At 41.0% G+C, this 24,453-nt stretch overlaps 1 protein-coding gene across 5 annotated transcripts in view; it reads right to left on the reverse strand.

The window, feature by feature from the left end:
* The window catches only part of prex1 (phosphatidylinositol-3,4,5-trisphosphate-dependent Rac exchange factor 1), a 93,389-nt gene that overhangs the window by 50,278 nt on the left and 18,658 nt on the right, over window positions 1-24,453 (reverse strand). For all 5 annotated transcript variants that reach the window (XM_034295833.1, XM_034295834.1, XM_034295831.1 and 2 more), the window contains 3 exons: window positions 12,363-12,428; window positions 12,114-12,236; window positions 5,534-5,638 (listed from right to left, as the gene is read on the reverse strand). In XM_034295833.1, the coding sequence (XP_034151724.1) occupies window positions 5,534-5,638; window positions 12,114-12,236; window positions 12,363-12,428 (294 nt within the window). The remainder of the gene's footprint in view (window positions 1-5,533; window positions 5,639-12,113; window positions 12,237-12,362; window positions 12,429-24,453) is intronic.

A 24,453-nucleotide genomic window follows, 5' to 3' on the forward strand; every position in this document is an offset into this window, starting at 1 on the left:
TCCATTAGGATGAATAGAGGGTAAATGCTTTGTGGGTTAATTTTCAGGATCAATAACTAAAGAATTTCACAGTAGAAGTGTCTGATCTGGTTCCAACATACATAAATTAGTGTGGAGTTGCTAGATTTAATCCTCCCAAAATGTTACCTATTGTTATTTTGGTATGGTTGAATGTATTTTACAAGGAATAATTTTTGGTCATATGTGATATTTTTCATATAAAGCTGTAATGGCCCATTGGACAGTGTCCGAGTGCAAAGAGGCCCTATAAATATTGAAGTAGCCGAGATGCCCTGTTGGTAGCAAAGATGCCGTTACAGCCCTCTCGCTCTCTCTCGCTCACTCCCTCCCTCTCTCTCCCACCCTCTCTCCATTATTTCCATCTGCATGCCTTCAGCCAAACTCCCTCTGTGTTCTTTTCTATGACCTCCTTTCAGCAGTTTCACTTCAATTCTCTCTCAGCATTTCTATGGTTTTGTTTTAATGTTCATGCTGAGACGGCGGACATATTCAGTTAGCCTGTAAAATAAACATAGTATAGTCAAATACAGCAAAGTACTAAGTCAAATGGACAAAGAAGCCAATAGCTGCTCACACAGGGCTGTATCACAAATGTCATAAAAATGATTATAACGCATAATATATACAGTGGGGAGAACAAGTATTTGATACACTGCTGATTTTGCAGGTCTTCCCACTTACAAAGCATGTAGAAGTCTATCATTTTTTATCACAGGTACTCTTCAACTGTGAGTGACGGAATCAATACGGTGTAGTTGTCCTGTCCCCTTTACATAAAAGCATCCCCAAAGAATGATGTTTCCACCTCCACGTTCCACGGTTGGGATGGTTCTCTTGGGGTTGTACTCATCTTTCTTCTTCCTCCAAAGTGGAGTTTAGACCAAAAAGCTCTATTTCTGTCTCATTAGACCACATGACCTTCTCTCATTACTCCTCTGGATCATCCAGACGGTCATTGGCAAACTTCAGACGGGCCTGGACATGCGCTGGCTTGAGCAGGGGGACCTTGCGTGCGCTGCAGGATTTTAAGCCATGACGGCATAGTGTGGTACTAATGGTTTTCTTTGAGACTGTGGTCCCAGCTCTCTTCAGGTAATTGACCAGGTCCTGCCATGTAGTTCTGGGCTGATCCCTCACCTTCCTCATGATCAATGATGCCCCCGAGGTGAGATCTTGCATGGAGCCCCAGACCGAGGGAGATTGACCGTCATCTTGAACTTCTTCCATTTTCTTATAATTGTCGCCAACAGTTGTTGCCTTCTCACCAAGCTGCTTGCCTATTGTCCTGTACCCCATCCCAGCCTTATGCAGGTTTAGTATTTTATCCCTGATGTCCTTACACAGCTCTCTGGTCTTTGCCATTGTGGAGCGGTTGGAGTATGTTTGATTGGGTGTGTGGACAGGTGTCTTTTATACAGGTAACAAGTTCAAACAGGTGTTGTGAATACAGGAATACAGTGGAGAACCGGAGGGCTTCTTAAAGAAAAATTAACAGGTCTGTGAGAGCAAGAATTCTTATTGGTTGGTAGGTGATCAAATACTTATGTCATGCAATAAAATGCAAATTATTTATTTCAAAATCATACAGTGTGATATTCTGGATTTTTGTTTTAGATTCCGTCTCTCACAGTTGAAGTGTACCTATGATAAAAATTACAGACCTCTATATGCTTTGTAAGTAGGAAAACCTGCAAAATCGTCAGTGTATCAAATACTTGTTCTCCCCACTGTATATATATTATTGTGTATATATATTTTTTTATATATACACACATGCATTACTATATCACTCAGCATTACTAATTAGCTACATTTGATGAATTTGCTTTCATAGAGCAGAGAACTTAAGAATATTATGTTTACATTTTTTGTTAGTAGTAGAGTTCCCTGGTCTAAACCCTGATCGATGAATACCCTGGTCTAAACCCTGATCGATGAAAGACCCTGGTCTAAACCCTGATCGATGAATACCCTGGTCTAAACCCTGATCGATGAATACCCTGGTCTAAATCCTGATTAATATTCAAAATAAGATTCAGTCAGAAAAGAGCGTAACTGCATGCCAGTGATCCTAAAATGTCTCAGGAATAACTGGAGATTAAAGTTAGATTAACAGTATAGACCACTGAACCAGCATTAAAGTTGCAGCAGTAAACCAGGAGGCAGTTTGTCCGACCCAGTGGACTTCATTGTGCTTACAGTTCTGTCTAATTCTTTAAAGGTAAACTCCAGTCACATCATCATCCATCTGAGGCGTCAGGTGAAAAAGTCCCACCTTGTAAACAAATCATTGGTTTAAAAGAATGACATCCGATTCTAGTCTATTAAAACAAAGTTTTAACTGGGATCGGTGAAATGTCTGACAGTGTGAGGTTCTTTCTAAACAAGATGAGATCACTTTTCAAAACAGTTTGTCTTTAGGGGAGCTTGGCAATTTGAATACGGTGATCATGTGACTGGAGTTCAACTTTAATGAAAGAATTACAGTCAGTCTTAGGATGGGTGATTTAAAAATAAACTTGTGGGTGCCACCCTAGATTCTAAAAAGCAATGCATTTCAGAGACACATTTTTCACAGAACGTTCAACTGAGCATGGCACATTTTGACACTGTACTAGAAATATGGTTGGGATGCTAAAAAGAAAAACGATGAAAGGCTAAATCTGGTAAAGAACAAAACAACTCATCCTGTTCTTAATTCCAATCTGAGAACAAATGTTAACCAAGTACATGCACAACTCACTGTTAAAGACAGATGAGAAACAAAATGCATCTCTTCTTATCTTCAAAAGAAATACACATATTCAAATATTCTATTCAATCAGCTCGGACAGACAGAAACACACTTCCTTTAACATAGCTCTGACAGACAGAAACACTTAAAGTCATGTTATCAAGCTTATGTTCTAATGATAGGAAATGAAACTATATTTACTGACTCAGATCTGAGTCGTTCATTAAAGAGAGTGAATCTCTTAACTAATATTGTTAATTATTATTTGCTGGACCTACTGGAATGATAAACTAAAGTCAGATGCTCAGTCCACTACAGACAGGTGGTCAGAGTCCACTACAGACAGGTGGTCAGAGTCCACTACAGACGGCGGTCAGAGCCCACTACAGACGGGTGGTCAGAGTCCACTACATATGGTTGGTCAGTCCACTACAGACGGGCGGTCAGAGTCCACTACATATGGTTGGTCAGTCCACTACAGACGGGTGGTCAGAGTCCACTACAGACGGGCGGTCAGAGCCCACTACAGACGGGCGGTCAGAGCCCACTACAGACGGGCGGTCAGAGCCCACTACAGACAGGCGGTCAGAGCCCACTACAGATGGTTGGTCAGTCCACTACAGACGGGCGGTCAGAGTCCACTACAGACGGGCGGTCAGAGTCCACTACAGACGGGCGGTCAGAGTCCACTACAGATGGGCGGTCAGAGCCCACTACAGACGGGCGGTCAGTACACTAATAGAACAAAGAGCACCTTCTTAAATTGAAGCTTCTCAAATGCAAACCCAGTAGAATGTGGCACACCACAGGGTAGTCAAATTGGCCCTCATTCTTTTCTTTTTAACAACGGCCCTCCACTTACCTTGAATTGAGCCTTTTTTATTGATGTACACTGAAGACTCAACATCATGCATCTTACTCAACAAGGAAATTACTGAAATTCGTAAAAACTAGCTAAAATGGGCGAATAACAATAAGCAAATCCAAAAGAAATCTGAAACTAAAACCATCATATCTGGGACCATTCACATAGTCAACCCTAATACTCTTCTAGAACTTTTGGCAAATGTGATAACTGAACAAGTAGAGGAAACTGAAATGCTGGGTTTTATTGAAGACGGGAAAAGGACCATCAGTGGTGAGGCTTGACTCTGATTGTTTTTTATAAGGACATCAATTACAGTCGGTCCAGATAAAACAGCATATACAGCACTTGGATGCACATGTGGGGCAAATGTCAATTACATTCAGTACATGTCAGACTGTCCTGGCACAGAACTGACTGCATCGCTGTTGGTCTTCCTGCCAGGTGTGGATGTGTCGAGGGTTCCAGTCTGTATTTTTTGTCAGTTGGTACATATTTCAAACACACAGCAGAACCACCTAAGCCATTGAACTAGAAGTCTCTTTACAGTCCCCAAGTACAGAAGGGAAGCTGGGAGATGGGCTGCTCTGAATACAGCTATGACAATATTTGACTCATCCACCCAAGGTTATTCTAGATGATAATATAATCTGATTTTAACAACAGATAAAAAGGAACCGTGAACTGACAGACAGTTATAAACTGACAGTTAGGAATTATGGACTACTACTGTGTATTTCATTTTGTTGTAAAATTTATATTTTCATGGCCTGTACTTTGGCATTTCTGTTTGGACCTGCTGCCGAGGCAGGTTGTAATGGGAATCCTAATGAAATACTAAAGTATTGAGCCATCAGCCCCATTAGACACACAAGGCTTTGTGCAGAGCTAAATGGTAGATCATAAGCATGCACTATTGTGGAATACAACATTTTTAATGATTTCTATTAGAGAAGCATCCATTTAAAGAAGATGGTTGGGGATTTTGACGCTACAGGATCAGCCCTGTAAATCATTTGGATTAACTGGTATAAACATATGAAGAAATAGACTAATCCAATAGTAGAACCAACAGGTCTGTCGAATAACTAGTGTCACAAGTGTATTAGAAGTCAACAATGCGTGTGTGATACAGTGGGACTCAATATGAATGCAAAACCTACACCCAAACGTGGTTACTCAAAAAGCCTCCAGTTACAGTTTACAGGAGCTCAGACTTGACTGATACTAACAATTCTACTTAATTCGAACGTGAACAGTCTCTAATTGACATCAATTCATGACAATGTAAAAATTCAAACGTTGAGGAATTTAAAGTTTAGATTTCGTCCAGTGTGATTTTCCACTAGCAGACGGGTAGAAAATGTCAACCTGCTCAGCTCTTCCAATGCACAGTAGCTAATCAGCTTGCACCTAACGTTACATCATTTCTGGAAGCCCAGTCAAAGGCAGTTCCTGTGTTCATTGTTGAGGGGCAAGAAAGGGTGTCAAAGTGTGTTTAAAAACAAGGAAACAGCTGTACTTGTAGTGACAAAATGGCCTTGTTGGTTACATTTTGAGAAGGCCAGAGTAATCAAGCGACCTCAGTACAATTCCTGTTCCTTTTCAAAAAAGCATAAACATGTAAAAAGAGGTTACATTGATGAAGATGAGGTTAGGGTGAAGATTGATTCAGGGGCCAGAGGTGAAAGAGGAAGGAAGAGAAGGACAATAGAAAAGATGTGAAGCAGAGGAAGAGCACCAGGGAGATTATGATGAAAGGAGGAAAGAACAGAAGAAAGGAGAGGTGGAGGATTTTAATGGATAGAATGAAAAAAAAATACAGAACAGAAGGAGAAGAAACCAAAAGCAATTGAAAGGGAAAAAACACAAAATGTCATGGGTAAAGAATGTGTCAGCGGCTGAATCCTCACCAGAAGGAAGGTCCTGATCTCAGGGATCTTGTTGAGCTCCATCAGCAGCCGCAGGGCCTTCTCGTGGTTACTGCAGTACTCTCCGTACACAGAGAACCGTTCCCTCTGAAAGGAGAAGACGAGGAAGAAACAAGAAACGTCAGTGCAAAGATCAGGAGACAAAGTGACATCCTTTCACTTGACTATATGACCACTGTAAAGGGCGTACTTGTTTGGGTAAAAACTGCAAAGAGAAAGCACAATGGAGAATGTCTTTCATACTGGTGGCCACTGAAGGCTTTCCGTGTGCTTACGTGACACACTGTAGGTAGAATTAACTACCACTAGGAACAATGCATAGGCCATGCTTTCTCCTATTTAGAATTGTATTTAGACTACTAGCCAAAACTCTGGTGTACCAGCAATTAGGAAATGAAACCTACAGAGCAGGGCCTCTACACTCTGTCAAGGTTGGTGACCGAAACTGTTGATGTCACCCGAAACAGAGCGGGAAGTGAAATTCGATCTTGAGCACATAAGCTATCCTTACAACCTTCAAAGAAACACTACTCGCTCTCGGTCTCTCCATCTCTCTCAAAATGTGGATATGTCCATGTAAAGTAGCTCCTTGTCAGGATGATAGAAATTCTCTGTGAATATTCCTTCCTAAATTAAAAGGTTTTAATCCTTATTTTACAAAGTAAGCTGACAAGAGAACAAGTTCTACTTGACAGCCACAGCTGGGGAGAAATTCAGGATATCTGCATTGTTCAGGAAAATAATCACCAATTTGGTCACTAACCTTTCCGTTACTGGTCAGAGGTTCTAATCACTAGTCCACCTGTCACAACAACATGATGTGATTATACATTTTCTGATGTTTTCTAAATACTGTAAAAGCTATCCATAATAACAATTTGTACAAGTTGCACAAATTTGGTTGATCTCAGTATCTTCCTCTGTTGCCCTGTCTGTCAGTTTCCTCACTATTGATCTTTCTGTTTCACTCAGTTTCTCTCTTCTCATGGCCCCGTCTCTCTTCGTGTCTCTTTCTCTCTATCCCACAGTGTCTCCATCTCTCATGCCCTCTCTCCATTCCAAATGCTGACTATCAAAGCTCTTTGGAAACCCAGTATATCAAGTGTCCAGGCTTCTACAGTCTAGTCGTCCATCCTTCTCTCATTCCTGTGTCAGGTCGACATGGCAACACAGTGGGGAGAGAATTAACCAGACCTTTATGTAACAATATGTTTAGCCTCTCCCCAGTTCCAATGACAAGGATATATTCAGTGTGTTAGCGTGTTCTGTACAAGGTTATAATCGTTAACGAAAACGAACGAAAAAACGAAAACTAGGTGGGAAAAAACAGTCGTTAACTGAAATAGAAATAAAAACAAGGCATTACAAAAAACCATAACTAACTAAAACTGTAATGTGTGGTTGACAAAACTAACTAAAATCAAATAAAATTATAGAGTAAATGTTCTTAGTTTCGTCTTTGTCAATGTCTTTCCTTTTTTAACGCTATTTAAAACACGCAGAGTATTCGCTCAGCTGTGTTTCCTTTCCTTGCTCTCCCTCCGTCTCTCTGTCACTCACTAACTCACGCACACGCGCACGCACACGCGTGCACACACACACACACACACACACCGCGTCTCCATGAGAACGAGTGTTCGACGTTGAAGCAAGTTTGCGAAAGGTTGGTATCTCGTGAACACCTGTACACAATCACACATTAAAAAGTGGTATAAAAATATTTTTAATTCTGAATATAATTTTGTCAGTGTGTTAATGTCTACCCGAGAAGCGATTGCGCCTTCAATAGAAAGTTAACTAGTCGCAAGTTTGAGGTAAAATGCACTTGGGTTGTGGATGTCAAAACACTATAAGCTGTGATTCAAATATTAAATAATGTTATGTCATTTTTACTTTTACACTGAATGTTTGCTGCTTCAATCCAGATGAGTAGGCAGAAGGCTATTAGAATAGGGTGTGAAAATTGTACAGCTGTGGTATTTGTATAGAGGGTGAATTCTGTTTAGAAGATTTTTGGTATGGCGTGCGGATTTTGTAAGAGGTAACATTAACGTTAAAGGAATTTCCATGGGGTGTGAATTTGGTAGGCCTCTAGGGTGTTAAATGTGTATATTTTGTGAAGGCGTGAAACATATTTAATATAATAAAGTTCTGTGTAACATTATTAACGAAGGAATTATTTTAACTATCCCTTTCAGATACTTTTTTCAAAACATTAAAGCAAATCTACTAAATAGCGATCAGATGGCTAAAAACTTCATCTGCATTTTGAGTTCTATCTATTTATGCTCTTGGCAAAGGTCTTAACAAAACTAGTGCTAGACATATAAATGTATGATGATTCATGGTTATCACAGGTTTTGAGTGCTAACATCTGTGAATCTGTGCCTTGCTCCAAACATACATATCATAACACTTTGCCCTAAACAACATAGTTTTTGTTGAGTTATTATTACACAATACTTTTACTGACCTTTTTGAATCTTGCCCCTGACAAATAGCCCATATTACAAAAAAGACTAAAACTAACACTAAAACTAATAAAAACTGAACTAAAACTAAGCATTTTCAAAAAATAAAAACTAAACTAGCAAACCCACTTTAAAAACTAATTAAAAATAAACTGAATTTGAAAACAAAAAGTCAAAACGAAATAAAAATAAAAAAGTATTAAAAAATTCAAAAAAATAATAACCTTGGTTCTGTAGACGTAAAAACAACATGGCAGAGACACAAACGCACACGCGCGCACGCACACGCACCAAAGTTGGCAGGGAAGCAAAGTTCACGACATCACTGGGAGCAACAGCTGGGCCAGCATATGGAAACCTCCAATCCAGTCAAATTTAAAACACAAATCAGCAAAGGAAATGTTGGAAGTTGGGCCTGATTTAAAGGACCACTTGTGCTCCGAATATCTCAAAAAGTGTGCTTGTTCATCTTATAAACATTTGCAAGTCTTCCTTCTCCAACGTGGAATTTCAGTGGGATAAGGGGGAAATATCCACTGTAACACAGGGCAAATAAGTGTGTCAAAGCATAGTATGTCTCCTTAATAAGGGCCCTAATATAATGACTGTGGGCTCAGGGAGGAAAAGGCCTCGGTCAGGGGACGGCCCAGAAATAGAAATAATATTGATGTGTATGAATTTCCCTTCAGAATTCAGATTCTCTATTAGTTTTGTACTGTAGGTGGGTATGTGTAATCCTCCCCCTTACAACAATGTTTGTTTTAATGTTGGCCAAATGTTCTGGGCAGGTTTGGGTCAGTCACCGCAAAATACTGATGTTTCAACAACACGCACGCCTAAAAGTCACCTGATGCAGTTAAACGAGTCCTAAATACTGGAATGGAAAGGACTTGATAGAGTGGATACATATTTATCGGTGGACGGGGATTGTAGTTTATTGTGAATCACAACATTTGGTTATACTACGGCCAGAGCTAAACTGAAAAATACCAAGTTTGACATCGAGATAAGAGGAGCTTCAGGATGCAATTGTCTGGCTTCAATTGATAGCTGAACAATGCTGGAGGTCAAATCAGATCACAGCCGGGGTGTCAAGGGTCAAGGGCACAGGGCGAAGGGCACCAGGCAGGGAAAGCAGATTGGATGAGATGTGTGAGTTGAAAAGAGGTCACAACAGAGGAATGCCCTGTGACGGATACTGTCTGGAGTTAGAAAGCTGGCCATCCTTCTCTCTTCCAAACACAATTATTCTGACAGCTCCTGGTTTGAGGATTCTACCGTGTACTATCCAATTCGAAAAACAAAGCTTGGTTACTACACATCACAGCTCCGTTCAACCATTTAGCCCTTTCTGACCTCAACGGGGGGAAAATGTTGAGGTGATTTAATCACTTCAGTTGTCCAATCCTTACCCTTGAGAACTGGCTGAGTATAGAGTATTTGAGAGTCTTGTCCTGTCTTTGGTAAACTCTAACATCATACATCTTGTTGTTTTTGATTCATCTCCCCATACATTCATCTACCCATATCAGCTGTCTGGAGAAGGGTGATGCCCACAACCATTTAAAAATCATTAAAAAATATATAGATAAGCCAAGATATACAAACCCGATCCAAAAAAGTGGGGACACTGTACAAATTATGAGTAAAAAAGGAATGGAATAATTTACAAATCTCATAAACTTATATTTAATTCACAATAGAATATAGATAACATGTTGAATGTTGAAAGTGAGACATTTTGTAATGTCATGCCAAATATTGGGTCATTTTTGATTTCATGAGAGCTACACATTCCAAAATAGTTGGGACAGGTAGCAATAAGAGGCTGGAAAAGTTCAATGTACAGATAAGGAACAGCTGGGGGACCAATTTGCAACTTATTATGTCAATTGGCAACATGATTGGGTATAAAACGAGCCTCTCAGAGTGGCAGTGTCTCTCAGAAGTCAAGATGGGCAGAGGATCATCAATTCCCCCAATGCTGTGGCGAAAAATAGTGGAGCAATATCAGAAAGGAGTTTCTCAGAGAAAAATTGCAAAGAGTATGAAGTTATCATCATCTACAGTGCATAACATCATCCAAAGATTCAGAGAATCTGGAACAATCTCTGTGCGTAAGGGTCAAGGCCGGGAAACCATACTGGATGCCCGTGATCATCGGGCCCTCAGACAGCACTGCATCACATACAGGAATGATACTGTAATGGAAATCACAACATGGGCTCAGGAATACTTCCAGAAAACATTGTCGGTGAACACAATCCACAGTGCCATTCGCCGTTGCCGGCTAAAACTCTATAGGTCAAAAAATAAACCGTATCTAAACAGTATCCAGAAGCGCAGGCTTTTCTCTGGGCCAATGATCATTTAAAACGAACTGTGGCAAAGTGGAAAAGTGTTCTGTGGTCAGACAAATCAAAATTCGAAGTTCATTTTGGAAAACTGGGACGCCATGTCATCCGGACTAAAGAGGACAAGGACAACTCAGTTTGTTATCAGCGCTCAGTTCAGAAGCCTGCATCTCTGATGGTATGGGGTTGCATGAGTGCGTGAGGCATGGGCAGCCTACACACCTGGAAAGGCACCATCAATGCTGACAGTTATATCCAAGTTCTAGAACAACATATGCTCCCATCCAGATGTCATCTCTTTCAGGGAAGACCTTGCATTTTCCAACATGACAATGCCAGACCACATACTGCATCAATTACAATGTCATGGCTGCATAGAAGAAGGATCCGGGTACTGAAATGGCCAGCCTGCAGTCCAGATCTTTCTCCCATAGAAAACATTTGGCGCATCATAAAGAGGAAGGTGCGACGAAGAAGACCTAAGACAGTTGAGCAACTAGAAGCCTGTATTAGACAAGAATGGGACAACATTCCTATTCATAAACTTGAGCATCTTGTCTCCTCAGTCCCCAGATGTTTGCACTCTGTTATAAAAAGAAGAGGGGATGCCACACAGTGGTAAACATGGCCTTGTCCCATCTTTTTTGAGATGTGTTGATGCCATGAAATTTTAAATCAACTTATTTTTCCCTTAAAGTGATACATTTTCTCAGTTTAAACATTTGATATGTCATTTATGTTGTATTCTGAATAAAATATTGAAATTTGAAACTTCCACATCATTGCATTCTGTTTTTATTCACAATTGTACATTGTCCCAACTTTTTTGGAATCGGGTTTGAACTTAAAAAAAAAATTGAAGAAAAAATGTAACTATTTTTCATTAAATATGTCATTATTAATCAAAATCTGGGAAGCAAGCAGTAGTTTTAATTACATAAATGCTCCTGCAACTACTACCTTGATTTTCACTGCTTTATTTGCATATTTAAGACAAAACCAATAAACAAAAAAGAAAAGCAATTCTTAACATTCTTTAAATTGATATAATATAGATATCTTCTGATTTTACTATATGAGCATGAACAAACACAATTTACAACATGCTTTCTGTCAACTCAATCAAACGCCGCTCTTTCTACAAAGTCCCTTCAGTGTGTGTGTGTGTGTGTGTGTGTGTACACGCCCTCCGAATATGTGTTTGTGTTTGTCTGTGTGTGTCCCATTGATGACTGATACACCATCTTTTACTCCGACACAGGCAGCTCTTTGTTGTCCCTAAGGGCCAAATGGGTTCAAAAGGGGGGAGGAGAAGGGGGGGGGGAGGAAGGGACGGAGGAAAGCAATCTGCTGAAGGGGATGCCAGTGACAGGGGCCTGCATGGGGCTGGAGGGGAAAGGATAGAGGGGTCTTTCTGGCTGACAGGATGCAGGCTTTTTCCATGGGGGGAGCGGGATGGGAGGGCAAATTAGTGAGCGAGGAAGAGAGGGAGAGGATTGTGTGTATTGGTTTGTGAAAGAGGGAGTTGTTAAAGGACACTTTTCAAATTCATTTTCACAGCATCAAGTAGGGTTCATGGGAAAAGTGAATGGGGGGGCACCGAGCAGAGTACGCGAGACAGAGAGAGAATCATTGAGAGAGAGAGAGACAGAGAGAGAGCACGGATGTGCATGCGCACGGATGTCTGTCTTCCCTGTCCATTTAAAGCGTGCCTGTACATGGAAGTCGGTCACTTACGAAGGTGAGGAAGACGTGTCCGAGGGCGTGCCCGGGCTGGGGCTCCGGCTGCAGGCTGGCCTCCACTGCGGACAGCACATCAGTGTGAACCTCCAGGATCGCCTCGATGTTAGAGAACAGTATCTGTGGAAGCAGGGAGGGGACGTTTTCTGAAGGTCTACTCCCTACACACTGCCTTACCAGGCCAAACAGATGGTCAGAAGCATTTTGGAATTTTGGTCAGATCATAAGAACAGTTTTCCTGTTTACCTTGACATGCTCAGGCGCCAAACACTGCCGGTCTTCGGGAGTTTGTCTGATTCTGTGCAAAAAGGCCTGCATGAGGATAAAAGATGACATCATACAGTAAGTGGTATGAACACCAAGATGGCCATGGGGAAATGCAGTAGAAATTTTAGTTCTGAGGCGCAGGTTGGGTATAAACTTCCTCCTGTGAGATTCATAATTATTCTGAATTAACATAGGCACATTCAGGTCTACACAAACAACCAAATGGACACGGATAACAAAGGAACTAACACACATCTGTGTTCTCCTTTAACTTCGCCTGACATACATACCACACAGAATCACCATGAAATGGGTAGCTACTACAACAGCAGTAATAATAAATACATTTATTTGAAACAGCGCTTTTTAGACAACATCGTAAGTGGAAAAGTTCAGGGAGTGATGGTGTTTCACAGTTAGACAGTGCTACTCAGTAAGGCAGTAGACTGAGTGGAAGTGGGTCAATGATACAGTTAGGTGGGACACATCCATTAGACTGAGTTTTTCCTCAGGCACCTGTGTTTGAGGTTCACAGCTTACCAGCCCACCTGGGTTGTTTAATACTCCCTTCATTAGAAGACACCTAAACCGTGCACTTCTATAAATACAATACCTTTGTCAGTTACCAAGCATCCCACGTTTTCATATCCAGGATGTAGTGTTACACGGTAATAAACCTTATAATGAGAGCCATGTGTCTCTCTGGAGAAACAATGACATGTTAGTCAAATCCTTCACAGAGAGAACAAAGGACATGTAGAAGAAAGACTCTCTATCTCGCCCTCTGTGACAATGTGTACAAAGTTTCTCACCAACATAAGATTAAGCTTGTGAAATCAGAAAGGGAACCAGGCAAGCCTAGTTCAGCCGGCCCGCAATTAGAAGTGATAACTGTTGTTGCCCTCATTAGATTCGAACCCGGGTCTCCACGCGAGAGGCTGTGTCTTTAACCACTAGGCCACAGTAATATAATGTCACGCGTTAACATCATGCCAAGTTTGAATATTTCACCACACACCATTAAGCATTGTGTTAACTAACGTTTTTTAGTTCACCTCCACTACAAATAGCATCCATAAAATGTATGGCTTTTGCCGCTGACCGTTTTAACAGCTTATTTGCCAGTAATAGGCTTACTAGTGTCTACTAACTTACTACTCGTCAAGTGAAATGATGAGAGAATCGTCGAAACCCGTGCCCAAGGGGTTTTGATCTAGTCTATATTACCCCAAAATGCTTGCATGAATGCGTACTTCGAAAACGCACCAGAAATAGTCGCAATCCGTAAACAGTTTTAGTTTAGGCTAACTATTACGTAGCTACTGAAGGTTGTAGACAGCGAAGTTTGCCTATCATGACCCAAAAAGCATGCAAGGATGCGTACTTCGAAAATCCACCAGAAATAGTCGCAATATAAACGTAAACAGTTTTATTTTAGGCTGACTACAAGGCAGCTACTGAAAGTTGTAGGCAGCAAAGTGTTTGTCAGTCCGGAACAAATCCTAATGGATAATTTGATTTGACCGTGACGAGTCCCGAACGTGGGACCTATCGTGTGCAGGTCCACGTCACTTAACCACTATGCTATTTAACAAAAGGGCAACCAGTCAGTCAGTCACTCGCTCAATCAGTAAAGAAACATTCGCTCTTGGCCGAAGCCGCTTACGCGTTCTGGCAAAAATGTCGGGCTGCAACAATTATTTGATAAAAGTCGATTATGTCATTACTGATTCGCAGAGGCTTTAACCGGCTACAATGGAGGGCACTCGCGTACGACCAAAAACGTCAAAAGCACTGTATGGGACCACTTTACACTTAGGAATTCATCGAAAGCAGTTTATTGCGAACGGAGAACAAATTTGCAACGCAGAACTCTCATGGCATGGGAGCACGACTGTAATGCATGAGCATTTAAAGAGAAAACACGTTGTAACCGTGATGACAGAATATGAATAGTGCTTAGCACGGCAAGTTTATATAATACGAATTCGTCATTCGTTATAATTTGTATTTATGGAGTTACGTTTTTAATTGAGAAATGTTGACTGCATGGCTGAGTTAACGTTAATGTCAAGTTCTTCACCAACAAACTGATGATCTACTTGAGCAGTTGAGCAGCTCCAGCTAGCTAACCATTCACCACCTTACTGATAAATGAACCCATCAACATTTTTATTAAGTGCAGCCCTAAAAAATGTGTGGCACTTTCAATGACTCAGCAGGCACCTATGCATTAAGCTTTAATGAATAACTGACCGTCTTAAATCACACATCAGCATATAAAATACTGACGCCACCTCAGTCAGTCGGCCAGTCTCAATCTGACAGTTGGGAAAAATATATTGTCTAAATAACTAGCAGTTACATACGTCAACTTAAAACAGCATGCAGTGGTCTTGAGAGCTGCGCTGGGACTTGGGTAATTAGAGAGCATAATGCAAATACTCTGGTGGACCACCATGTACATGCAGAACCTGTGGTTGATTAAGCTTGCCTGGTGTAACAGAGCAATAAAATAGTGGCAAAACTGCCAAATTCCACCTGACTGTCTCTTCAAGCTGACAGGAACAACCGCTTGCAGTTTTGGAAAGATGTCAGAGTGCCTGGTGCTGTGTTGCATTCATTTTGGCTAGTGCAGGATGGGTGGATTGTGCTCCAGGCATGACATTCTCATTAATCCACCCATATGGTGACTTTTACCATGTCCATGTTGAGGGAGCCCATTCATGTGGAATATTACCCCCTGGCATCTTAGAAGGAAGGCCAAGAAAGGACTTCCCCACTTCACGTGAGGAGTAAAGGGGGATAGGCACTGAAAGGTGATCCAAGGGCGGAAAAACCATCATGGGCAGTAAGGGGGGATTGGAATAGAAGAGTGGGTGAAAATGTGTCTCAGGTCACAATTTACTCACGGACGCTCTCACTTTTAAAGGCCTAAATGTGCCTCACAGATGTGAAGGGTTTTGTACAAGTGTGCAAGGCTGCAAGCAACAAAGAGGTCTATTCAGTGTTTGGGTAAACCCCAGACAACAGCAATTCTCGCCCGGGATGTATTGGCTATCGGCAGTGTTCCGTCACAACGTCTGCGCTCGTTTATGTGAGCATAACAGGGAAGAACCGTCCTATCTCCAGGCGCCACGTGCCACCACAGGAATCACAGAAAGGGAAACAATAAGATCAGATAACACACCGGTCAAAATTGTAATTCAACCTTTTGCAGGTGGATGTGGCTTGAATATCGACAGCGTCCTTCTAAAAAGACAGGTGGTTGGTGGATAAAAAAAACAGAGGAAACAATAACATGAGGAGAGAAAATACATCTCCGAGCCATGCCAACAGAAACCCTCCATTGGACATGCATCTAAACGACTAATTCACCTGTTGTTTCCAAATAAATGCAGCTGGTAGATTAGGTCAGATAAGGGTGTTCATTTTCATATATCCATGAATCCGGTTGGCTCTTCAGCGTCTGATGTCAGTGCAGTGTTATTGAGGCTTTGGTTTTCCGTTCCCGTAAGGTCAACCGTTTTGCTTGTCGTAAATGAACAAATCAAGGTAAGAGAGAATGCTATTGTGGTTTCTCTCAAGGGGAATTAAATTGAAAGGCGGAAGGTACGCTAGCAGAGGACTGGACTGACCTCTCTGTCAGGAATGCTGTGATTGGATGAAAACAGGTGTTCTTGGGGTCAGCGGTCTCAACTCAAGCCCCTAGGCTGAGACAGAAAAAGAAAGCTTTTTAAATGAATGTATGTGGGCCTGGGATTTTGTGGTGGCAAAGCAGTATAGCACCAACTGAGGGACTTTATAAACCAGAAAATTGAATATATGTCAGTTAGAAGCATTATGGATGTCACGCACAACAGGGGTTACCGGGTTCTTGGGAAGACACCATGGGTGAACCATCCCAAATCTCAATGTCCATAATCAAAACCAGCCTATGTTTAGGATATTGTCGAAAATCTTGATGTTTGTATGGATGTCAACCCAATACGCTTATATCAGCATAACTGCATTGTAACAAAACAAATGATGACTACTAAGAGTGAATTACTGTACACTAGCTATGCCATAAAAGGAATGGGAGTGTTGTGGCATTCTGCAGTCACCTCTAAACCTGAAAAGGTCAACATCTAAAAATGTCATGAAGACAAAAACATAAAAAACAAAGAAATCATGACAGATTTGACAAGTTAGAGGTTTAATAAAAATACTTTACTGTGCGCCAAGTCATAATTCTACCCACCATGTGTGCATGAACATGTATTTACATTTTACAAATTTAGCAGACATTCATACCCAGACTGATTTGAAGTAGGGAGGGCATGACCCTTTTCCCTTCATACTGAGACTCAGTGGGAAGTAGCTCGGCAAATCGGGCTACTTTGAAACCGATCTTGCCGGTGAGAATACAGTATGTTGACAGCGGGGGGCAGGGTTTAGGATGACTGAATGCACTGCTGCTACCATGAAATAGCTTTGTTCATTTGTATGAATTGTGTGAACTGTGACCTGCTTGTGATTGTCAGGCAGGGAGGCAGACTGTTACTGAGTGAGCTATAGGGAGGAGAACAGGAGCTACAGATGTGTCTGTGTTGTTGTGTTGAGAGTGGCAGCACACAAATAAAGAACTAAACTGCATTCGTAGCCCATTTATGGTGAGAAAACGTGAATGGGATCAAACTGCATTATAACTCGGGCTGATTACTCATATTTTGAAACCAACATTATCAATTGGAATTAGTACAGAACAGTTGATCCATTTGATTTACTAGGGCAGAACCACATACTGCAAGCCTGCACAAACAAGCCAACTATCTATAGATAACTTAACATACACCCCCCCTCCCCCCTTGCAAATACTCATAGTAAAATACACAAGTACATTTTTCTGCAGTTTTGAATAGGTTGTCATTCCCCCCAAGGCCATGCGATCTGATTGGAAAAACACTGACCTCAACATAGCCCATAATAACCATTTCACAACACATTAGTTATGTCTTAACGTAAAAGGTCCGGAGTTGTACATGCTTTACCAGAGCAGGGACCACTCAAGGTCCCACTGAGGGGAATGGGAATCAACATTTGGTCTGGCATAGAACTATGGATGAAAATGAAAAACTGAATTGACCCCCAAACCTGCCAGTAAGAGACACCTGACACTGACTGTCATCCACTGTGCTCTTACAGATGGCTCAGAATAGCACCAAGGCTAAATTTAGCTTGATCATCAATACACAATGTGCTAATAAGAGCACGTCAAATGGTAGTCTGATAGCCAGATTCAAATTCTGGTAATTAATCGTCTGCTACTGTACGGAGCAAGGACAGGAGCAGCTGTTTGATGGAGCAGGTTGTGTGGCCTGAGAGCTAGGCTGTAAGGCTTTTTTGGCACTCCAAACATAGATCAGCTTCAACCAGCTTATTCTCAAGTCTGACCACAAGACAGGCCAGTAACAAAACAGTCAGCAATTTCTGAATTGTTCCTGTTGAACAGAAAAACTAATCAAGCACCTGAGATGGAGACAAATTATATTAATCAAAACCCTGAATGTCTGAAACAATAGGCATATTATCTAAACTTACAGTTTAGCTTTTGTCTGGAGATCCAATTGATGAGTCTTTAACCTTGTGTGCATTGTCAGGGCTTGGTTTCCAGGGTGCATTCTACACAAAGGCATTTGATAGAGACCTGCACACTCTTTCACCATTGTGTCTGTGGTGGCGTGTTGCCATTACCCACACATTCAGAATATACACACACACACACACACACACGTTAGTAAATTATTCCCATTTCCCTTTGTTGTTTTGGTTACTTAAAATGTGTTTCAACTCCCACAGAGGGGGAAAGGTGTTAATATTACATAATCACATTCACTGCCAAAATTGACCCATCATGATAAAAGAGCTCAGACTTCCGGTACTAGACAAGTTCCTTCAAGCACATGAACACCAATGAAAGGAAAACTGTGAATGACCTAATTCACCACAAAATGTCATCATAATACACATCAACATTGTTGCAATTGGGAGGCATGCAATCAAAATGACAAAGCATACCCAAACCTTAAACCCAACTGTTACAATTACCCTAAATAACACAACCAATATGCCTAAACTTAATCTAAACCTAACCTAAATTTAACCCCTATTGCCTAGACCTAAAACTAACCCAAATTGTGACCCAAATGCCCAATTATATGTTTTACCCTAAACCTAGCCGCTTAATCGAAAATAATATATTTCCTTGTGGAGATCAGACTGTCTAAATACACACTTGAGCCAGATTTCAATTGCTAAATAAACCAAATAAATTCCTCTATCGTCCAGACCCCAATACAGTCCACATCTCATTTAAAAGCCCTCCCTTTTCTTCTAGCTATACCTCTGAGCCAGGAAGCCAGAGGGCTTTGTCAGTATTGCCTCAGAGATGTGCTTTTTTATTGCTCCCTCTGGTCTGAATATATTCTGGCCTCCCCTCCATTCCCTCATCCACCACTCCCCTCCTAAAAGCCACTTTCAACTCATTACTGGGCCTGACACTGGGGTCTATAGAACAGGAAATTATAAAATCCCACCCCACCTATACAGGTATTAAGAAAATGTCATTAGCTTTGTATATTAAAATCAGTGTCACTGGGTCCATTTAATTGTTTTAGCTATATAAGCAGAATCACCATTTTGAAGACACCTTTATGAGGCACTGTTTCTTCACACTAGAGCATTATCTTTGCATTTGCATGTAAGCCTAAGACTTTTCACAAACATAGCACCCCTTTCCCACCTCATTAACAAACACTATAAGTCAACGTGCTGACTTACTCACCGTCAGAAGTAGGGCTGCACGATATATCATTTCAGCATCGACATTGCGATGTACGCATCCGTAATAGTCACATCGCAGAACGTGCGATTTAGTAAGGTAAACATATCATACATTTTTCAAATGGAAAATTAGCACTATACAGTGGGGCCAAAAAATATTTATTCAGCCACCAATTGTGCATGTTCTCCCACTTAAAAAGATGAGAGGCCTGTAATTTTCATCATAGGTACACCTCAGCTATGACAGACAAAATTAGAAAAAAAAATCCGGAAAATCACATTGTAGGATTCTTTATGAATTTATTGGTAAAATCCTCTGTAAAATAAGTATTTGGTCACCTACAAACAAGCAAGATTTCTGGCTCTCACAGGCCCAAAACTTCACAGGCTCCTCTGTCCTCCACTCGTTACCTGTATTAATGGCACCTCTTTGAACTTGTAATCAGTATAAAAGACACCTGTCCACAACCTCTAACAGTCACACTCCAATCTCCACTATGGCCAAGACCAAAGAGCTGTCAAAGGCCACCAGAAACAAAATTGTAGACCTGCACCAGGCTGGGAAGACTGAATCTGCAATAGGTAAGCAGCTTGGTGTGAAGAAATCAACTGTGGGAGCAATTATAAGAAAATGGTAGACATACAAGACCACTGATAATCTCCCTCAATCCGGGGCTCCAAGCAAGAACTCACCCCGTGAGGTCAAAATGATCATAAGAAATGTGAGCAAAAATCCAAGAACCACACGGGGGGACCTAGTGAATGACCTGCAGAGAGCTGGGACCAAAGTAACAAAGGCTACCATCAGTAACACACTACGCCGCCAGGGACTCAAATCCTGCAGTGCCAGACGTGTCCCCCTGCTTAAGCCAGTACATGTCCAGGCCCGTCTGAGGTTTGCTAGAGAGCATTTGGATGGTCCAGAAGAGGATTGGGAGAATGTCATATGGTCAGATGAAACCAAAATATAACTTTTTGGTAAAAACTAAACTTGTCGTGTTTGGAGGAGAAAGAATGCTGAGTTGCATCCAAAGAACACCATACCTACTGTGAAGCATGGGGGTGGAAACATCATGCTTTGGGGCTGTTTTTCTGCAAAGGGACCAGGACGACTGATCCGTGTAAAGGAAAGCATGAATGGGGCCATGTATCGTGAGATTTTGAGTGTAAACCTCCTTCCATCAGCAAGGGCATTGAAGATGAAACGTGGCTGGGTCTTTCAGCATGACAATGATCCCAAACACACCGCCTGGGCAACGAAGGAGTGGTTTCGTAAGAAGCATTTCAAGGTCCTGGAGTGGCCTAGCCAGTCACCAGATCTCAACCCCATAGAAAATCTTTGGAGGGAGTTGAAAGTCTGTGTTGCCCAGCAACAGCCCCAAAACATCACTGCTCTAGAGGAGATCTGCATGGAGGAATGGGCCAAAATACCAGCAACAGTGTGTGAAAACCTTGTGAAGACTTACAGAAAACATTTGACCTCTGTCATTGCCAACAAAGGGTATATAACAAAGTATTGAGATTCACTTTTGTTATTGACCAAATACTTATTTTCCACCATAATTTACCAATAAATTCATTAACAATCCTACAATGTGATTTTCTGGAAAAAAAAATCTAATTTTGTCTCTCATAGCTGATGTGTACCTATGATGAAAATTACAGGCCTCTCTCATCTTTAAGTGGGAGAACTTGCACAATTAGTGGCTGACTAAATACTTTTTTGCCCCACCGTATCTGTCTGATATAAGGTCATTTACTCTGATTTATGGGTTATTGGATACACAGTTTATTATTATTATAATTATTTTAAACACGGTTAGTTGCTGCACTTAGTTGACATGCAGGCTCTGCTTGCACATGACGAAATGATGGGCGAGGAACAGGCAAAAAAGACCGAAATTGAGAATTTGGTTGCAAAAAGAAATGCACCGTCAATTACATAGAATATTTTGGCTACAGACAGGATGATGTTGACCAAAAACAGGCACTTTGTTGAGAGTGCCTTGCAATTGTTGCCACAACACGACCAATTTGTTCGATCATTTAAGGTGGCACCACAAATCTTCATATGACGAGTGCAAAGCATATCAATGCTGTCCAAAGCAAAAATCGATTTCGGATGCATTTTTCAGTATTACACCATACGAGAAAGGTTCCAAACGGAAGAGAGAAATCACAGATTCAATAATAATTCACGTCGCCAAAGACATGGTACCATTTAACACGGTTACCAAAGACGGTTTTAAAAACATTATCCAGTCGCTTGACAAGCAGTATGTTATGCCATCACGCAACAATTTTTCTGAAGTTGCCATCCCAGAGCTGTATGAGAAATGCAAGGCACAAGTTGAAAAGGGCTGTCACAAGTGGAATATTATACAGCAACAACAGACTTGTGGTCCAGCCGGACAACGGAGCCCTACATAAGTTGGACTGTACACTTTATTAATGCGGACATCCACCTAAAAAGTCGCTGTTTGCAAACTGCATTTTCCCAGAGAATCATACAAGTGAGAACATCGAAACAGGGATGAGAGAAGCTTTAGCTGATTGGGGCCTAGATGAGAGTTGTCTAGTCTGTATTACAACAAACACTGCCGCGAACATGGTGAAGGCTGCCGCCCTGAATAAGTGGACCAGATTGCAGTGCTTTGGCCACAGACTGCATACTATTACTGTTACATATTATTACCTAGCAACCAGTTCTGAAATATAACAATTTTCATGAGTTTCATACATTTTAATTGTAGAGGATGGGGCAGGGGAAGAATGTAGGATACATACTGATAGCCAAAACTCTTTCTGAAGACATACTGTATTTTTTCATATCGCAATATATAATTGCATTTTGAATTGCTATCCTTTGTATGGTTTGTTAGAGTATTGAGAGGGAATGATGTCCAAGGTTTAGGTGTAAATTATTTGCTGTAGTTTATTTTGTCATCTTCATGCAGAACCAAGTGCTCAAGCAGGAAGTGAAAACAGAGCAGTCAGAAATGTTGAACAATAACATTGCATTCAAGGATGAAAAATGCAGTGTCTTATGGGTAGATTTATTGATCAATTAATAATAATAATTATGATTAAACCAGCACTTAGTTTTATAAACAAGGAATACGTTTTTACAGGTCTCTGGATCTACATTCTTGAATTGCATCCCCTCTGCTATGCTGCTCATACCAGGTAAGGTGAAGAGGATCTTATCTGCTCTGTGAAACAAATACACAACCATTCAAAAGTTTGGGACCACTTAGAAATGTCCTTGTTTTCTAAAGAAAAACTAATTTTTTGTGCATTAAAATCAAATAGATCAGAAATACAGTGCAGACATTGTTATAAATGACTATTGTAGCTGGAAATGGCAGATTTTTTATGGAATATCTACATAGTCATACAGAGGCCCATTATCAGCAACCATCAATCCTGTGTTCCAATGGAACGTTATGTTAGCTAATCCAATCAAAATAGCAGTCCCAACGTCAACAGTGCAGAGCAGACTCCAGGGTGATGGCTTTTTAGGCAGAGTTACAAAGAAAAAGCCATAACTCAGACAAGCCAATACAAAGAAAAGATTAAGATGGGCAAAAGAACACAGACACTGGACAGAGGAAGACTGGAAAAGAGTGTTATGGTCAGACGAATCAAGTCTGCCCATAACATAAAGGAGAGCATTTGTCAGATGTAGACCAAATGAAGAGGCTGGAGGAGTGCTCGACACCCTCTGCCAAGCATGGTGGAGGCAATGTGATGGTCTGGGGTTGCTTTGGTGATGGTAAAGTGGGATATTTGTTATCACTCCAAGGAAGGTTATCACTCCATTTTGCAACGCCATGCTGTACCCTGTAGACTGCACTTGATTGGAGCCAATCCCCTCCTACAACAGGACAATGACCCAAAGCACAGCTCCAAACTATGCAAGAACTATTTAGAGAAGAAGCAGTCAGCTGGTATTCTGTCTATAACGGAGTGGCCTGCACAGTCACCAGATCTCAGCCCTATTGAACTGTTGTGGGAGCAGCTTGACAGAATGGTACATAAGAAGTGTCAATCAAGTCAGCCCAACTTGGTAGGAGGTGCTTCAGGAAGCATGGGGTGAAATCTCTTCAGATTACCTGAACAAATCGACAACTAGAACACCAAAGGTCTGCAAGGCTGTAATTGCTGCAAATGGAGGATTCTTTAACAAAAGCAAAGTTTGAAGGACACTATTATTTTCAGGGTTAAAATTAATAGACCACTGCAAATTAAACGCTTCTGTTCCTCACGCAAAAGTTTCCTTTTTTTAAAAGGTGCAGCGGTCTCTTAATTTTTTCCAGAGCTATATACTGCAACAAAAAAATACAAATCACACACTGGCACACAAACAATTTACTATCACCCACCACAAGTCTTTGAACAGGAGATCGCCACGTTAGTTACCAGTTAAACAACTTCAGTGAGTGTATAGGCCTCCCAGCTCAGCGGTCTGGCCAAAGCACGGCACGCATATGTTATGCACCTTACAGCACAGCAAGAGTTTTAGTATTTCAATATTATGTTAATGTCATTTAAATTAAATAGTTTTCAAGACAATTGTTGAAGTCGAAATAGGCTTGTGGGTGTAGATTGCAACTGAGATTCCCTCTAAATAATGGCCTGTGAGTGTAGATAACATTCACAAAACCGAGATAGCAACATATTTTTTTAATGTTATCAGGGAACCCTCCAAAATAGAGTTCTCAAAGGGATACCCTTAAATAAATAATTGTTAACAAAAAAAAGGAAATAAATAGTCGGCTGTTGTTTTGATGGTCTTTTGTATGTGGCCAAAGACAGAGCTTTTATTTTTCTGCAGAAATTCTTTGAAAAGAGTATCTTCTTTCCAAATAAGATGTGCAGTGGCTGGAAGGGGAAGGGGAAGTAACCAATGCAGACAAAGCATATGAGACACGCTCGCTGGCTCATGACACATGCAGCGAGGAGGATGTCCCATCACAGGAAACAAAGCTTTGTGAATAGGAAGTGTGAAAGGGTCATGTTGGTTTGAAATGGCCAGGCATGTATGAAAAATAATACATTGCAACAAGTGAGCATAGAGCTATAAAGCGTACAGCATGGGCTGGGATTGAATTCATATTACAGTAATTCCACCTCAGAAAGCACATAAGAGGTTTGGGACACCATCTCAGATTGTCGTGAAACTAGTATATGGTTTGAAATGCTTTTACTACTTTTTTGTTTAAAGATTAACTTTAAAGTTGGT

This window comes from Esox lucius, chromosome 12 (assembly GCF_011004845.1).
Source record: "Esox lucius isolate fEsoLuc1 chromosome 12, fEsoLuc1.pri, whole genome shotgun sequence".
Lineage (NCBI taxonomy): Eukaryota > Metazoa > Chordata > Actinopteri > Esociformes > Esocidae > Esox > Esox lucius.